This window comes from Calonectris borealis, chromosome 11 (genome assembly GCF_964195595.1).
Source record: "Calonectris borealis chromosome 11, bCalBor7.hap1.2, whole genome shotgun sequence".
In the NCBI taxonomy this organism is placed as follows: Eukaryota; Metazoa; Chordata; class Aves; order Procellariiformes; family Procellariidae; genus Calonectris; species Calonectris borealis.
The window spans coordinates 287,186-304,023 of NC_134322.1; the positions used below are offsets into that span (position 1 = coordinate 287,186).

Here is a 16,838-nt window from a genome sequence, read left to right on the forward strand (position 1 = left end):
CGGCCGGACCCCAGGCGGGCGCGGCGTGGCAGCCCCTGGCGGCGGCGGCAGGGAGCACTACGCAGCCGGGCGTGCCGCGCGCACGTGGGGCGCGGGCCCCGCGCCGGGTACCGGCAGCGCCGCCGGCTCCCGCGTTACCACGGCAACCGCGCCGCGCAGGCCGCCCTCGCCCCGCGGGACCCCGGGCGGGCGGCGCGACTGACCCGTGCGGCCGCTCCCGGTGCGCCAGAGAAGCCAGGCAGTGAGCCCCGGGCAGCGCCCGCCGCCCCTCCTGTCGCGCGGGGTCTGCGGCGGCGGAACGCGGCATGCTCCCTACCCCGCCGGTGCAGTCCCGCCGGTGCTGCCGACACGGGGTGCGCGGGCCGACCGCCCTGTCCCGTCGTGCGGGGGCCCTGAGGGAGCGCCCGGCGCCGGGCAGCGGCACGGAGCGCGGCGGGAGGGCCGGTAACCGCCGCCCGCGCTAGGCCGGGCCGCCGAGAACCGGCCGCCGGCCCCGCGACCCATCCCGGGCCGCATCCCATGCGCGGCTCCGGGCCGTCGGGGAGCCGCGTCCGCCGCTCCCAGCTCCAGATGCGCGGACTTTGCCCCGGCCGCACCCTCTCCGCAGCGGGCTGCGCCGTGCTGTGCCGTGCTTGCCCGCACCGGGGCGCGGGGCGGGGGCCCGGTGGGGGCCCGGCCCGGCCCGGGCGCAGCCGCCCCTCCGGCGCTGTCCGGCGCGCGGTGCTGAAGACGGTGGCGGCCCCGTGCGGCGGGCGGGGCGGGGCGGGGCGGCCGAGCAGGTGGCGGTGCCGTTGGGGCCCCCCCGTGCCCGGCCGGCTCCCCGCCCCCGCGCACCCTGCCGCCGCCGCCGTTCCCATTCCTATTCCCATTCCCGTTGCCATTCCCATCACGTCCGCCTTCCGGCCCCGCCGCATTCGTTGCGCCGCGCCGCCGCTCCGCGATGGCTAGCACCTTCGCCCGCGCCCTCTCTGCCCGCCGCTCCGCCGGCCTCCTGGCCATGGTGGGCGCCGGCTCCCTCGCCGCCGGCTTCCTGCTCGCCCGGGACACGGTCAGCGCGGGCGACCGACAGCGGCGGCGCTACCCGCCCAGGTACCGGGCGCGGGCGGCGGGGGCGTACGTGCGGGGCGCGGCGGGGCTGCCCCCGAGCTCCGGCCGGGGGCCCCGGGGCGGCTCACGGGGCCGGCGGGGCGGACGCTGCTCGTCCGCGGGCGGGGGTGACCGAGACGCCCAGGAGCCGAGCCCGCGCCGGCCCCGGGGGCTCGGCCGTGTTGGACGGAGCCCCCCCGCCTCGGGCCGCCGGCCACCGGCGCCGCGGGCCCCGCCGTCCCCGCGCCCAAGGGCACCGGCGCCGCCGCGGCGGGGCCTCTGCGCCCCGCCCGGCCTCCCCGAGGGCCGGGCGGCCCCAACGGCCGCGCCGGGGCACTAGGCGGGGATCCGCGGGGGCCAGCGGGACGCGGGGCCCGGCTCCCCGGGGCCAGACTGGGCCCTCCCGCGCCGGCCGGGCTGCCACGGGGCCTGGCCACGGGACCCACGTTGAGCCGGGGCCGTGCGGGCTGCGGGGGCCTCCCCGGGCGCATCCCCGTGCCCGAGGACTGGCTCCGGGCGCCAGCGTCCCTCCAGCGGTGCTCCGGGCTGGGAGCCCCGGGACTGCCGGTGGCCCTGGGCGGTCATGGGGTACCGGGACAAGCTGCTGCGCCACCAGCCCGGGGCAGGCGGGAGCGGGAGGGGGACAAGTGCTTGCCAGCAGGGCTGGGGTCTGGGAGGATTTTCTGGGACTGATGGGGAGGATGGGGCTGGGGGCTGTCAGGGAGATGGGTCGGCCTGGTGGGGCAGCCAGCGCGGGTGAGGACGTACCCCAGGCTCGACCCAGTTGTCGGGGGAGCCGGGGAAGACTTGCCAATGTCATGGCGGGGACAGGACGGAGCAAAGGGGTTCATTTTCTCCTCCTGGCAAAACACCCAGGAGCTCTGTCTGCAAGAGCCGGTGTCAGAGCAGAGGCAGAGGCTCCTCAGCAGCCCCCAGGGGCTGGCAGCAGCTCCTGGCCCGTCCCCATCTGGCTGTACCAGCCTTGCCATGCGCCTGCCTTCGGGACAGGGACTTCTCTATTTAAAAGAAAAGGTTTCCTGGCGGGTCCTCACTCTTCCATCCCAGGGGCAGTTTTTAAAGGGAGAACTGGAGGGGCCTGCAGGTGCTGAGCAGGCAGCCCCCAGCCTGCGGACAGATTTTGGATGAAGATGAGCCCTGAGATGTGCAATCAGGACTCCTGGGAGGTGGACACGGGGCCAAGCTGGGCCAGGCGGGCGTGTGTACGGCCATGGCCTGGCTTAGGAGTGCTTTTGGGGTAATGCTGGCTCTGCAAGAGCTGCTGGCCCTATTTAGACAACCTGTGCCTGATCCCATAAGCCAGATAAGTGTCACAGCTGCAGAGCGGTGCTAAGGTTCAAGCTCCAGCACAGAAGGTCTCGTGTCGCTCCCCCTTCAAACTGCTTTTTGCCAAGGGCTGCCCCGGGGAGCCTGGCCGGGCCCCAGGAGGGCCAGGCACTTCGCTGCCGCGGGTGGAGCCGTTACCGCTGCTCTGCTCACCGCCACTTGCCATAGCAATAAGGAAGCAGGGGCCTCGAGGCTGGGAGAGGTAGAGGCAGGTCCTGCCTGGTGCCCGTGCTGCCTGGCCCCGAGGAGCATGGAGGGCCAAGGCACAAGATGGGGGCTGGAGGCAGGAGCTGCCTGTGCCTCACAAGGACCAGGCGGGGTAGGGACAGGCCCAGGAGGAGAGAGGGACATGGCAGCCACTGGCCTGTCCTTCTGCCATGCACTGGCACCAGCTGCTCGGCCTGGCACAGCTCAGAGGCAGGTCAGGAAAGCGAGGAGCGGGTTTTCCTTCCCATCCTGATGCCGGCAGAGACTGCGCACAGTGAAGGAGCGGAGTGGGGAAGGAGGCAGCACGTTACTGCTCCTGTGATTCCTGCACCAAACACCGTGCAGTTAGAGAGCCGTGCCGCGCTGCATTGCAGACTGAGAGCCCTGCTCGTGCAGAAAGCTGTGTGCTGAGAGCTGGGGCTGGGGGCTCAGGCATGCTGGGTCGGGCCACAGAAACAAGTGGACAGAAATGGAGCGAGTTCGAAGAATGATGAAGGCTGGATGTTACTGTTTATTCACCTCCCAAGAGGGCTGTATTTTCAAGCTTTCTGAACAACTGCAGGGCCACAGACATCAGGTCTTCACCAAGTGAGGATGGTGAGGGAGAAACACCGGGACCTGTGAGACCGGCTGCCGTGAGAAAGGCAGGCACTCTGCCCATGTCCTGCTCCTGCGGGCAAGAGCACTAGAGCCTAGGGAGAGCTGGCCTGTCCCTGCTAAACCTGGACACACCAGTAGTCCCCTTGTGCACACAAAAGACCGTCTGTGTCCTAGGGGCCGAGCTAGCCGTGCTGCAAAGGCTTTGCTGTGGCAGGATCGGTGGCTGCGGAAAAAATGCAGGTTGATGCTGAAAACAAGCACGGGGCTGGGGGAACAGCCAGGCACCATCTGTGGGAAGGAGGGGGCTGAGGTGAGTCTGGAGGAGGGGATGAAATCAAGGTAGGGGATGTGGCTGAGAAGGTCTAAAATGAGCTTCCTGGGAAGGTCTGTTTGGCTGGGAATGGTTTTGTGACAGTGCTGACACTTGAAAAGAGCCTGGACAGAGCCCCACGGGTGAGCTGCAGCATCCCGCTCTGCGGGGGCGAGTCAACCCACTTGGGGATTTTGCTTCTGTAGTCTTTAAATAACGAGAGACATTGGCAACAGCCTTGAGGGATCTGAGCAGCACTCCATGGCCGCTTGTCAGAGGCGCAGCAGTGGAAATGGCCATGCGGGGGGGGGCATGGGCACCCCCCCCAGAGGAGACATGGGCACGGATGTGCCCGCTGCCAGGCAGGGTCCCACACAAGGCACAGCACCGCGTTTGGATGGTCACGCTGGGGCTCCCTGCCAAAGCATCTCTGCACAAAGCCCAAGCCCCCTCCTCCCTGCGTAAACAAGCCACATGCTTTGCTGCCTGCAGCAACCTGCCAGCACCTGGCTCCTCCCGCCTGCCGCCACCGTGCAGGGTCCGTGCTGCTCGCCCCACACTCCCCCCCAGGCCACATGCGGCAGGGGCTGCCGTTAGCATGGGCTGCCGTTAGCATGCTGTGACGCCAGGAAGGGCACTGGAGGCTGCTGGATTAGTGGTGAAGAGTCGTGGGGAGAAGCAGGGGGCTGCCGCTCCCGGAGAGGCTGCCCAGTCAGTAGACGGACTGATAATACCTGCTGAGTGCTCAGCAGGTCTCCTCTGGGGTGAAGCACCTCCTCGCGCAAGGCAGAGAGGGTAGTTGCTGCAGGCAGCTGCACCCCGAGGTCGCAGGCAGGTCGCAGGTCACTGAGCTGCCTTGTGGGACAGCGCGGGTGGTAGGAAAGCGCCCATGCTGAGTCGCGCTCCTGGCTGGCATCCACCTTCCACTGAAGACACTTCCAGCCTCTGTGGCTGGGGAGCTGGGGGGAGCCAGAGCAGGGAGCCCACCCTATCACTCGGCTGTATGGCACTGGGAGCAAAAGATGGTGCTGAAACGATCGTAATTTAAAAACTAGCTTTGGGGACAAAAGCCAAGGGGCCAAGGCAGCCCCAGTGAGGCCAAGTGCAGTGTGGCCTTCATGCTTGTGGCAGAGGACACCTGGACACCCAGGAGAGCACGGTGAGAGCACGGTGCCCACTCCTTGAGCCCTCCCGCACCAGCCCCGGGACGCAGCCCGGGCTGCAGGAATGGCCAGTCTCCCCTGCAGCTCTGCGGGGCACCGCTTGTGAGCAGAGCACTGAGCGTTCAGCACCTTCATCCCTGCATTGCCCTGCTGATCCTGGCACCATCCAGCGTAGTTCGGGTGCTCTAGAAAGGCTGAAGAAAGATTCCCCAGATTTGCTGGCTCTGATTCAGGGCTGTTCTGAGGGAGGGTGCGTCTGGGCCAGGAGCTAAATCAGCACTGCAGCAGGCACAGACCCTGTAGGCAGAGGCCGGAGTCTCAGTGAAGGTATGGACTGCCCATAACAGACAGCATGCTTTAACCTGCAGCAGTCTTCTGCTTACTGGAAGTAAGCTTGCTTCCCTTAGCAACCTTTGCTGGCTCTCTGGACGTGGTCCGCTGACACCAGGGTGGAAAGCACAGCAGGCAGGCTGTGGTCCTAGCATGCCAGGCGGCACTAGCCGTGTTGGGGCTGGGGGAGGAACTTGTTCAAGAGTCCCATTCTGATCAGCGAATGCTTTTTACCAGAGTGTCTCTCCCTGGGGAGACATGGGTCAGAAGCCAGCTGACAGGAGGGGCAGGAGCAGTGGGGGAGGCTGGGGCAGGCTGCATCCCATATATGACAAGTCAGCCTCTGAAGTGGAGCATCTCAACACGGCACAGATATGTGTGTGGGCTGGGGGAGCAGTCCTCAGCCTGCACGGCCTGGGACGAGTTCCTGCCTGGAGCAAAAGCCTCCTTGCACTGGTCCAGGCTGGAGCCAAGTGCTTCCCTACACAGAGCAGACAATGTAAGCCCTACCTCCCTTTCTTTCTGCAAAGCGCAGGAAGCCACAAGCAGTAGCCAAGCCGTAGGCGAAGGGCCAACGCACATTCCTTGGCCTGCAGACGCAGGGGAGGAGGCGGCAGCAGCGACAGCACTCTGCATTGCAGCACGGGGCCGGGCGCTGGCAGCCAGACCTGGCGCCCTGTGCAGACGCTCAGCCCAGGAGCAGGACCTGAGCACCGGGAGGGTGCCAGGACTCACTGCTGGTGATGGTGGCCGGCTGTTGCTCCCACTGATCCAGACCTGCATTAGCCCCAGCTCCTCTTTTCCCACATGGACCCCCACACACAAGGCAGTGCCCCTCCTGGGAGAGGAGACAGCCGTCCCCAGGGCTGCGGGACTCCCTCCGGCCACCGGCCAGGTCACCTGGGCTGACAAGGGCCAGTCCTGTCCCACTGAGGCAAGCGGAGGCACCACCTCCCAGCAGGAGGGATCTGACCAAGGAAGCACTGTCGGGGTCCTGCCCTGCCAATCCCCCCATGAGCGCAGAACAAGCACAAAGCCTGACTAAAGTGGGAAAGAGGTCAGGGGACGGCCTCCCGCTAAGCTGATTAGAGGAAAGCATCTCCCTAATACAATAAACTGCGCGAAAGCAGTGCGGTTCCCACCGGCTGCAGATCCAGGTCAACCAATCTCCTGCCCCGCGGCATCTGGGGGGTGGAGGGACGGGGGGTCCTGGCGCCCGGCTGGGGCCCAGGGGCCAGACATGCCAGGGCCCCCGCGGGCTGCGTGCCCTGCCTCCCCCACTCTCTGCACGGGCAGACCCCAGTGCTGGGCAGAAGGGGCAGTGAGAGCTGCCACCGTCTGTCTGGACTGGCGTCGGGGCAGCCCCAGGGAGGAGAAGGGGAGCGAGACCCCCGCTCCACAGCCTGGCCGCCCTGGCAGCTCAGTGCACAGGCTCCCTCCAGCTGCCCGTGCCCCAGCACGGGGCTGCAGTTGACGTGGCCACTGCCGCTCGTCCAGCAAGCTCTCCCAACCCCAGAGCCCTGGTACGTGGCTGATAAGGAGCCGCACCCTAATAACTGGTTCAGATTTGCTCGTGGACTCTTGTCCTTGTGGCAATGTCAGCTCTCAACTCAGGCTGCTCTCTGCCCTTGCTGTGCGATGCCAGGGACTGCCTTCCCACTCCTGCCTGGCCTTTGCTGGTGTGGGCAAGCAGAGCAGCTTGACCTCCCTCCCTGGAGCTCCCCTGCCCACACCTGCCCTGAGGGTCTCTGTGGGGCAAGGGCATGAGTGTTGGGGTCCTCTGGCCCCAAAGGACTCATTGGTCTCTCCTCCCGCAGCGCCGAGTACCCTGATCTACGGAAGCACAACAACTGCATGGCCAGCAACCTGACGCCAGCCATCTATGCCAGGCTCTGTGACAAAGCAACCCCAAATGGCTGGACCTTGGACCAGTGCATCCAGACAGGTGTCGACAACCCCGGCCACCCCTTCATCAAGACTGTGGGCATGGTAGCTGGTGATGAAGAAACCTACGAGGTGAGTGGCGGCTGGAGCCCTGCTGTTCCAGGCTCTCCAGGGTGCCTGCAGTAGCCAGAGGAGTCCCAGTATCTGCAGTACATCCAACATCCTGGGATGTTACTGCCCACCTCCTCCTGCCCAGCCCGGGCAGCTGGAGAGGCCCCTTGGCCAGCCCCAGCCTGTCCCTGTGGGACACAGGGCTCCTTCAGATCAGCTGTTCCTAGAGCCCTGCAACCTCCTCCTCCTTGCCCCTGAGCCCCACTTGCCCGGGCAGTGTCGGCCCTGTGGATTGCCATTGCATTGCAGGATGCGCCATGGCCCCCAGCCAGCCTCTGCGGCCCGCCTGCTGCCATGTTCCCCGCGCTGGCAGCAGGACTGCACCGAGCTTGTGGCAGGGGCTTCGTGGGGTGCTGGGTCTGCAGTGCTGCACATCATCCCACTTGCTTCCAGGTGTTTGCTGACCTGTTTGACCCCGTGATTCAGGAGCGGCACAACGGATACAACCCCCGCACCATGAAGCACATCACAGACCTGGACGCCACCAAGGTGCGTGAACCGGGTGCGTGAGCCGGGCAGCGGTGCTGCACATGGGTGCTCTTCTCCCCCGTAAGCACCCCATGACTCATGTCTGTTCCAGATAAAGTTTGGCCACTTCGATGAGCGCTACGTGCTCTCGTCCCGGGTCCGGACTGGGCGCAGCATCCGCGGACTGAGCCTGCCGCCAGCCTGCACCCGCGCTGAGCGGCGAGAGGTGGAGAAGGTGGCCGTGGAGGCACTGAACGGCCTCACCGGAGACCTGGCTGGCCGGTACTACCGCCTCAGTGAGATGACGGAGAAGGAGCAACAGCAGCTCATTGATGTGAGTTGGTGCAGCTCCCGGCCAGCCACCCTGGGTGCCCACAGAGCAGGACCCCTTCCCTGGCATTGCCTCCCCGGGAGGCCGTATCATCCTTTCCCAGCCCCGCTGCCCTGTGAGACCAGGACCCCCCTCCCCAGCGAGGCCGCTCTGCGCTGCAGAGGGTGTTCACAGAGCTGCTCAGCCCTCCCGAGCCGGGGTAGGATGGAGTTTGCTGAACACAGCCCCAGGAGCTCACAGCCCCCTCCAGCTCTCACCCCATGTCCCTGTGCTCCGCCAGCCCCTGGTACGGTGTAGGCTGTGCACCAGCAGCCTTCCGCCTCCCTGGCCAGGAAGGCAGGGACTCCTGCCCACAGGTGGGGACAGCAGGCAAGCTTGCCCTGCCTGGGGCAACGGCAGTGCATTGCCCGCATGGCAGGCTGGGATCAGTGAAACAGGGTGCCCTGGCACCAGCCGTGCAGCCCTGGCGAGCCCTTGCACTCTGCCTCCCTCTAGGACCACTTCCTCTTTGACAAGCCAGTGTCCCCACTCCTGACGGCAGCAGGAATGGCCCGGGACTGGCCCGACGCCCGAGGGATCTGGTGAGGATCTGCCCCGCCATCGAGCAGTCAGCAGGGCAGAAAGGCGGGGGAAACTGCTGCTCTGTCCGGCTGCCCCAGCCCTGCCACCCACGTTCCCCATGCTTGTCGAACTGCAGACCCCAGCACATGCAGCACCGGCACCCCTGGCTGCGCTCACCACAGGCTCTCTGGCCACGCAGAGCTGGGCTCTACCTGCTCACGCCTGACCTGGGAGCCCCTTGTGTGCTGCAGTCAGCAGCCAGCCACTCCATACACAAGCCACAGCATCCACCTTAGAAGTGGGACTTCAAAGCCAGCCCCTGCTGTTGGTCCTGCCCGCTCTCACCATCCTGCAGCACCTTGCACTCTAGGCTGCCAAAAACCTGTAATTGCCTTCTGCTCACCAGGCAATCCCCAGTGCTCCTCCTGGCTCTCTGCAGTCTACCTGCCCCAAACTTATCCTGCTACAGTTGCATCTTACTGCTCCCTCCCAGCATCTCTGCACAGCTATGCAACATCCCACACAGCATCCCACGCACCCGCCGAGTGACAGCCGGCACACGCACTCGCCCACACCGCCCTCACTGGCACAGCACCTTTATACCAGCCTCATGGAAAACACCTCCACAGCACACATGGTCCCCGGCTCCAGCCATCCCCTAACCCAGCATCCCAACATGCACCCCATATCTCACAGCCCCCTCCCGCTGCCTGAGTGATGCAGGAGCCATGGTCCTGTCCCCAGTCCAGGCAGGGTTGCCACCACTCTGGCACCATGCTGCTCCTCCACAGCAGTGCTTGCCTGTACCCGCGGCACCGGAGCCAGGATCTGTTGCCCGCAGTGATGCATGTGGATGAACACTGGCCCATCTCCAGGAGCACCTCATTGCTGCCAGGCTGTGCTCTGGCAACGTGCTCCTAGCCACAGGCGCAGGCAGAGCACCGGGACCATGAGGCAGCACTGGCACCATGGTCACAGGGGCAGAAGGGGTATGGCCAGGGCTGGCAGGGGTGGCTGGGTGGGCACGGGGGCTCTGCCGGCCGCCAGCACAGCCGAATACTGCCCTGTCCCTAGGCACAACAACGAGAAGACCTTCCTGATCTGGATCAACGAGGAGGACCACACACGCGTCATCTCCATGGAGAAGGGTGGCAACATGAAGCGTGTCTTTGAGCGGTTCTGTCGGGGCCTGAAAGAGGTGAGCACCCGACAGCCGCTGCTGCGCCAGCCCCATGGACGGGACAGATAGGCAGACAGGGGCAAGCAGGGCTGCTGCGGGGCTAGCCCCCTGCACTTGGCCGGGGCTGGGCGGTGCTGCTGTGCCGAGGCCTGGGCACCCCACAGCCAGGGGCTGAACGGCTGCTTGTGCCTCTAACCTAGGTGGAGCGGCTAATCCAGGAGCGAGGCTGGGAGTTCATGTGGAACGAGCGGCTGGGTTACATCCTGACCTGCCCCTCCAACCTGGGCACTGGGCTGCGAGCAGGCGTCCACATCAAGCTGCCGCTGCTTAGCAAGGTATTACTGTGGCCACTTTTGTGGGGAGCCAAGCCTGAGCTGTGGGGAGCCCCGGCTGCCGGGGCGCAGGGAGCCCAGCCATGCGGGAGGTGCAGGACTGCATGGGACCCAGGCCTGGGCCTCCCTCAGGTTCCCCCAGGAAGCAGAGCGTATGGTCCAGCCCACACCTGCAGCTGGAGGGGCCAGAGACCCAGATGTCAACCTGGGTCTGCTCAGGGCAGGGCTCCCTGCGGAGATTACAAGCCTACTGACGGGATCCTGTGAGCAGTGGGAGGGCTGCCCCAGGGAGCAGTCAGCTGCAGAGCCCCTACTCCCTTGCTGATGGTCCTGCTGAGCACTGACACTTTCTCTGGGCACCAGGATACCCGCTTCCCTAAGATCCTGGAGAACCTCCGGCTACAGAAGCGTGGGACAGGCGGTGTGGACACCGCAGCTACTGGCAGCATCTTTGACATCTCCAACCTGGACCGGCTGGGGAAGTCAGAGGTGGGTGCCAGAGCAGAGCTACTTTTGGGGAGGGAGGTTCTGGAGTGTGTGTGCATGACAGGCCCGCAGTGCCCAAACAGCTCTAGGGCCGTGCGCTGGGGCCAGCACAGGGGGACTGGGGGTGGCAGCACCTGCCCTTCACGCAGTGGGGCTGGCCGGGTGCCTTGCTGGCGTGGCTCCCAGGACAGCCCCTGAGGATCTGTGTGCTCCTGGTGCAGGTGGAGCTGGTGCAGCTGGTGATAGATGGTGTGAACTACCTGATCGACTGTGAGCGGCGGCTGGAGAAGGGGCAGGACATCCGCATCCCCTCCCCAGTGCCGCAGTTCCGGCACTGAGTTGGACCAAGGCAGCGCCAGCCCTGCGGGACCCAGCTCCCCCCATAGCTTACGCGATCTCTGTGCCCAGCATGTCGCTGCATCCTGTTACCCACAACGCGCCAGGCCAGACCCCAGAAATGTGCGCTGCTGTAGCCATGGCTCGATCTCCTTCTTACCCCCACATGTGCCACCCTGCCGATCTCCCCAGCGCCCTGTGCCCTTGCGGAGAGGCACCCACCCAGGTCTGAATTTCCTGCACCTGCCCTGAGCAGCCCTCCCTGGGATTTCCCTGAGCCATTGCTGCTGGGGAACGGGCCTGGGGAGCCACTGGGGCTGCCCTGGTCTGGGGGACCACAAGGGACTGCATGTGGGTAGGGAGCCGGGGCTGAGGGGGCAGCTTGCCGCAGGGTGCCAGGAGCTGCACGGAAAGGTGCTCTGGGGCCACGTGTTGCTGCAGGCAGGCAGGCAGGGAGCAGAGCTCATTGCTTGTGCCCATCACAAGTTTATTACTGGGATTCTCACAGAAAGCAGTGGGGCAGGCAGATGAGGAGAGTCAAGGTGAAGTCAGACTGGGACCTGGCTCCGCTCCTGCCTGCAGGAGAGAAAGCACCATCAGAGTTGAGTGTGCCAGCCCTGGGGGCTCACGTTCCCTGCTGCTGCCAGGAGCCCTCACAGTCCTCGCACACATGAATGCACAGCTCTGGGCAGGGACAGCACAGTCTGCTGCTGCCCCCAGAGCAGCTGTTCAGGACCTGGGTTTAGGGCAGGGTGCAGTGGCAGGGAAGTCTCGTCTGGGCAGAAGTGGGATGGGATATGGCCTGACAGGGAGCATGATCTGGGCAGGCAGCGGGGCCAGCACAGGGCAGCGCTGTGGGCACCAGGGGCCAAACCCGCACAACCTGAGCTCTCCCAGCATCCTGGGGTGCTGAGCCTGGAAGTGCAGAGCCAGGACAAGGGGCGAGCGGGCAGGGGAGCAGCCCGCGACAGGCAGGCTGGGCGCTGCATGGGGACAGAAGCCACCCTGCCACTCTCACCTTGGCTGTCCTGGGCAGCCTCTCCCTCGCGCTGGGCGCTGGCCAGGGCCTGGTGCTGGGCGCTGCTGAGCCACCGGCGCTGCCCCAGGGTGACAGCCGCAGCCTGGGCGCTGGAGAAGGTGCGCAGCTGAGCTGGGCCAAACACCACCTGTAGGAGAGGGCAGCCAGCCATGGCGAGGCCCTGCGCCTGCTCTCCGGCACAGCCAGGACACGTCCCACCTCCATCCCTTAGCATCCACCACACTGGCGCAGCCAGGGATCCCCCCTCCCCTGCATGCAGGGGGATGGTGCCACACGCACCCCAGCTGAGCGTGCCAGTGGGGGATGCCGGGAACTCACTGCAAACTTGGGTGCCGGGACAGCAGCGATGGTCCGGGGTGTGAGCGCCCAGATCTGCTCGGGGACCAGTGCAGAGAGGACGATGTCAGGGAGCCCGGCTGGGGAACAGAGTGCAGGGTCAGGGCACTGTCCCCAGACACAGGGGCCGGCAGGGCAGGCAGCAGCAACCGCGGGGCATGGCGCCGTCCCAGCCCTCACCTGCTAGTGTCCCGACCTCCACAAAGATTTCAGGTCCCCAGGCAGCGGCCGGACCAAAGGCAGCGCTGGAGGTCAGGTGGGCGGCCAGCACCTCCGCCTGCTGCTCCGTGCAGCGCAGGCTCAGCGAGCCCAGAAAAGGGGCGGCTTTGCTGCGGGGAGCAGGCAGCGTCAGGCAGACACGTGCTGGGGCGCATCACCCCCACCCCGTGCTTGGCCTGCGGTCCCCGTTGGTGCACACTCACCTGAGCTCCCAACTGTCCAGGCCCTGCAGCTCGGCTGCCGGCAGCCCGCAGAGCAGGTGCCCCAGCGCCACCAGCTCGGGCAGCCCCAGGTCCCCAGCGCTCGCCCCGCGCTGCCGCAGGAAAGTGGACACCACAGCCCGCATCTGGGGGAAAGCCTGTCACGGGGGCCAGCTGCCCCCCACGCCCCCCCGGCCCCCAAGGCCTCACCTGCTCAGGCGACCAGTCATCCAGCTCCCCAAGGGCGGAGAGGGCCCCCCAGTCGGGGAGCAGCAGCTCCCGCAGCTCCAGCTCGCCCAGCTGGGTGGCCAGCCGGCCCAGGCGCAGCGTCTGGGCTGGCTCCAGCACCCGGGCGCTCCCCCACAGCTGCGGCACCAGCAGCACCGCAAGCTGCTGGCAGCCCCCCGGCCCAGCACCGCTGGGCAGTGCCAGCACAGCCCCCCGTGGGCAGCCCCCCAAAACCAGCACAGCCCTCCCACAGGCAGCCACCCAAGGCCAGCACACCCCTGCAGCTCCTCAAGGCCACCACAGCCCCCCCAAGACCACCCCTCCCAGGCCAGCACAGCTCCCCACATCCAGCACTTCCCCCCCAGGACCAGCACAGCCCACCCAGCCCAGCAGAACTCCACTACCCCCACCAGCACAGTCCCCCATGTCCCCCCTCACCCGCCGGGCCTGGCCCAGGGCAGCCTGGAGCTGGTCAGGGCGCAGCGCCGGGTCCCGGCTGAGCAGCCCCAGGCAGCCCTCCAGTTGCTGGGGGGCCATGGCGGCCAGCTGGGCCGCGCTCCACGCCGCAGGGAAGGTGGCACGTATGTCAGCACAGCTGGGCACGGGGGCTGCAGAGCCAGCCTGAGTGGGCTGGCCCCAGCTCCAGGTCCCCCACAGTGCCAGCTGCAGGGTGCACAAAGGGGACACACCAGCCAGGGAGGAGACAGCATGGGGATCCCAGGCACCAGGGACACAAGGCCAGCCCAGGGAGGGGACAGCACGGGGGACACCGGGCAGCAGGGGCATGAAGTGTGTGGGCAGCGCATGGGAGGCCACCAGGGACAGGAGGTGCACGAGCCGGGACAGGGGCCATACAGAGCTCGGTGGGGGAGTGCACAGTCTCACCTCGGTCCCCCGGCCCGGCAGCTGCCACCAGCGGGGCCACCAGCACTTCTTGCGGGCTGGGGCCCTCACCCGTGGTGCCAGAGGGGTGGCAGAGGCGTCCCAGCTCACTCTGCTCCCAGTCCCGCTGGCTCTGCAGCAGCTGCTCCACCGTGTCTCTGCTCAGTAAGTCCTGGGGCAGCACCAGGCGGACATGGAGAGAGGGGCCAGGACAGACCCCACTGGCAGAAAGGCCCAGGGGAGCAGCAAGGACCGCACAGCCGCAGGGGCAGGAGTGCTGATGGGGTGGCACAGCCACGAGGACGGGGCACTGGCCAGGGCAGTGCAGCCACAAGGGTGGGGCACAGGTGGGGATGGCACAGCCACAAGGACAAGGCACTGGCAGGGACAGCGCAGCCACAAGGATGGGACACCACTGGGGATGGCATGGCCACAAGGATGGGGCATAGTGGGGATGGCACAGCCATGGGGCTGGGGCACCGGGAGGGTCGGCACAGCTGCAGGACCAGGCGGAGGGGCTGGGGCATGGCCAGCCGTGGGGCAGCGCGGTGGCGGTGGGACCAGATGTGGTGCTTACCCGGGGGACAGCGCGCAGGCTCTCGAGGGGCAGCAGGAAGACCAGGCGCCCCAGCTGCTGCAGGGTGGGCAGGCGCCAGCCTGGGGGGGTCCTGTGGGAGCGGGCGTCAAGGTGGCGCTGGCGGGGCCCCATGCCCCCCTGCCCGCCACCTACCCCAGCGCCTGCTCCGACAGCAGCAGCCGCCCCAGCTCGGCGGCCACCTCTGCGGCCAGGCAGGTGTCCTGCAAGTCTCCCAGCCGCGGCAGCAGGCTCTCAGGCTGGACACGGGCCATGCTCTCCCGGCCCAGGAACCCCACCAGTGGGCCCAGCCGGTCCAGGTCCTCCCCAGCCAGCTCTGTCCCTGCCGGGAGGCGCTGCAGGGAGGAGACCAGAGGAGTGAGTGCAGGCGACTGCATCTCCCCACACCCCACGCGGGGCTCTCTCCCCTTACCAGGGAGCGCAGGGCCCTGTGGGCCAGGGCTGCCCGACGGGTGGCTGGCAGAGCCAGCAGGCTGCAGGGCTGGCGGGTCACGTGGTCCAGCACCAACCACATCACAGCATCAGGCAGCATCTCCACCATCTTCGCCCTGCAGGAGGCAGAGCACAGCTGGGCACTGCAGGGCGAGGGGCTGCTCTGCCCAGGGATGAATGGGGCACCAAGCCCCATCCTGCAGACCCTCTCTCACAGCAGGGGTGCCCAGGCACCGGGCAGGGGCTGGCGCCAGGGCTGCCCCTGGGGACGGCCAAGACTGGGGACTGGGGGTGCCAGGTGGGCAGTGGTGCCTGCTGAGGGCTCTTGCCACCAGTCCCCGCTCCACGCTTGCAGGCAGCAGGGCAGGGGCTCATTGGCCCCTTGGAGACACAAGGAGGGGGCTGTAGGCCAGCAGGCAATGCTTTTGCCCCCGGGGAAAGGGGGCAGTGGGAGCAGAAGGGGTGGCCCATGTCCCTGCATCCCAGGGCCATTTGCTCCCAACACCTACGGTAAGTCCATGAGGAACCGAGGTCCCAGCCACGCCAGCTCCTCCTCAGAGAGCGCAGGACGCCTGAGCACCTCCTCCTGCACGCAGCGCCTCTGGGAACACCATGCTGTGAGCACAGGACAGGTACAGCCTGCCTGCAAGCCACAGGGGTTGTGGAGCCTTCTCCTTACCAGGCTGGCAGGCAGGGAGTGGGGCTGCATGTAGAGGGTCCGGAGAGCCCTCAGGAAATCTTCCTGGCCCAGCTCCTGCAGCGCAGCACAGCTCATGCCCACCACCAGTGAGCCCATGGCACTGCAGGACGACAGCGTTAGACCCTGTCGGGTCTTCACCGACCCCAGCCCCACAGAGATCTGCTCAACCCTGCCCAGGGCCCTGCCAATGCCTCTGCCTTCTGCCCAGGGCACCCACCCACTCCTGCCCAGGGCACCCAGCTCTCTCCCAGCTCCCTTCCCTCTGTGAGACCCCAGAGGCTGCTCCCAGATGCCCCCATTCCCGTGCCCCTGTTGGCACCCATCAGCCAGCCTGAGCGGGCTGCTCTCACCCAGCAGTGCGGTGGCTGTGGTTAGTGCTGGCTCCCACCTCCCTCCAGAGAAGCTGGGCCTGTTGGGGGGGCAGCGGTGGGAGGCACGGGGGTGCAGGACCTTCCCCCGCAGCCCTGTGCCTGGCCTCTGACCTGCTGCGGGGACCAGGGCAGGTTCGGGTCTCGTGGAGCCCCCCGCAGAGCCTGGGCACTGGGACGCAGGAGCTGGAGGGGCAGCAGGGGCAGCAGGCAGTGGGGCCAGCTGTCCGGGGGCTGCAGAGCCTGCAGCAGGGCTGCCGTCTGTGCCGCTGAGAGCAGGGGTAGGGTTGGCCCTAGGCATGCACAGCCTTGGACCCGGAGAGGGGCCAAGACAGCTGCCAGCGACGTGGGTCCCAGGCCTGGCAGCAGGGGACAGAGCCTGGCTGCTTCCCCCACCGTCACCTGCAGAGAAATGTGCTGGCCTCGCTCAGGCAGCCGTGCCGCAGCAGGACTGCACCTTGCACGGGGACCCTGCGACAGCAGAGGGACTAGGGTGGCTGGCAGCCCGGGCAGGCGTGAGGGTGCGAGATCTGGGGCTGCACTCAGGCACCAGGGCACAGCACCCGCAGCCCGTCCTTCTCCTGCAGAGGCACTTCAGACACTCACATTGTCCCTCCAGACAGCCCGAGCGAGCAGGAAGGATGCCTGGGGGGCAGGACAAGGCAGTGGTGGCCAGCGGGGCGAGCACAGCCCTGGCAGGGGCAGGGGGCGAGGCTCGGAGGCTGCCCGGCTGCACTGCGCTGGAGTCTGATGGTGCCCTGGGCCCGGGGGCCTCCCTGCCCAGGGCGTGTGCAGCCAGGCTGGACTCACCTGGGCACGCGTCAGCTGCGTCGGCCGCAACTGGGGCAGGAGGGCGTTCAGCTGGGCAGCTGACAGGCGCTCCAGGAAGCCCACTCCCATCTCAGGGAGGACACCCCTCCATGCTGGCAGCTCCCCGGGGCTCACCGTGGCCAGGCTGGTGGAGTGCAGCAAGTCTGCCAGGGCAAGCATGACCTGCCGGCACGGAGCAGGAGAGGCTGCGAGCCCAGCACTGGTGGGCAACTTGCCCCA

General features: G+C 67.1%; 1 protein-coding gene across 2 annotated transcripts; it reads left to right on the top strand.

Moving 5' to 3' along the window:
• Positions 1-62: 62 nt before the first annotated feature.
• On the top strand, positions 63-10,931 carry CKMT1A (creatine kinase, mitochondrial 1A). Of its 2 annotated transcripts, none has more exons than XM_075159494.1 (9): positions 63-241; positions 6,858-7,056; positions 7,489-7,584; positions 7,676-7,897; positions 8,390-8,475; positions 9,530-9,653; positions 9,836-9,970; positions 10,331-10,456; positions 10,675-10,931. In XM_075159494.1, the coding sequence occupies exons 2-9, from the start codon at positions 6,895-6,897 to the stop codon at positions 10,789-10,791; spliced, it is 1,068 nt and encodes a 355-aa protein (XP_075015595.1). In that variant the 5' UTR covers positions 63-241; positions 6,858-6,894; the 3' UTR covers positions 10,792-10,931. The 2 variants fall into 2 exon arrangements, with proteins under 2 accessions (XP_075015595.1, XP_075015594.1); XM_075159493.1 differs by lacking the exon at positions 63-241 and adding an exon at positions 762-1,089.
• Positions 10,932-16,838: the final 5,907 nt, after the last annotated feature.

What these genes read in the sequence shown, in the direction of transcription:
- CKMT1A (XM_075159493.1), top strand. Translation starts at nt 941, where the DNA reads ATGGCTAGCACCTTCGCCCGCGCCCTCTCTGCCCGCCGCTCCGCCGGC. An exon ending in CGGCGGCGCTACCCGCCCAG is followed by an intron (nt 1,090 to 6,857) that starts GTACCGGGCGCG and finishes CTCCTCCCGCAG; the next exon opens with CGCCGAGTACCCTGATCTAC. An exon ending in AGCAACAGCAGCTCATTGAT is followed by an intron (nt 7,898 to 8,389) that starts GTGAGTTGGTGC and finishes GCCTCCCTCTAG; the next exon opens with GACCACTTCCTCTTTGACAA.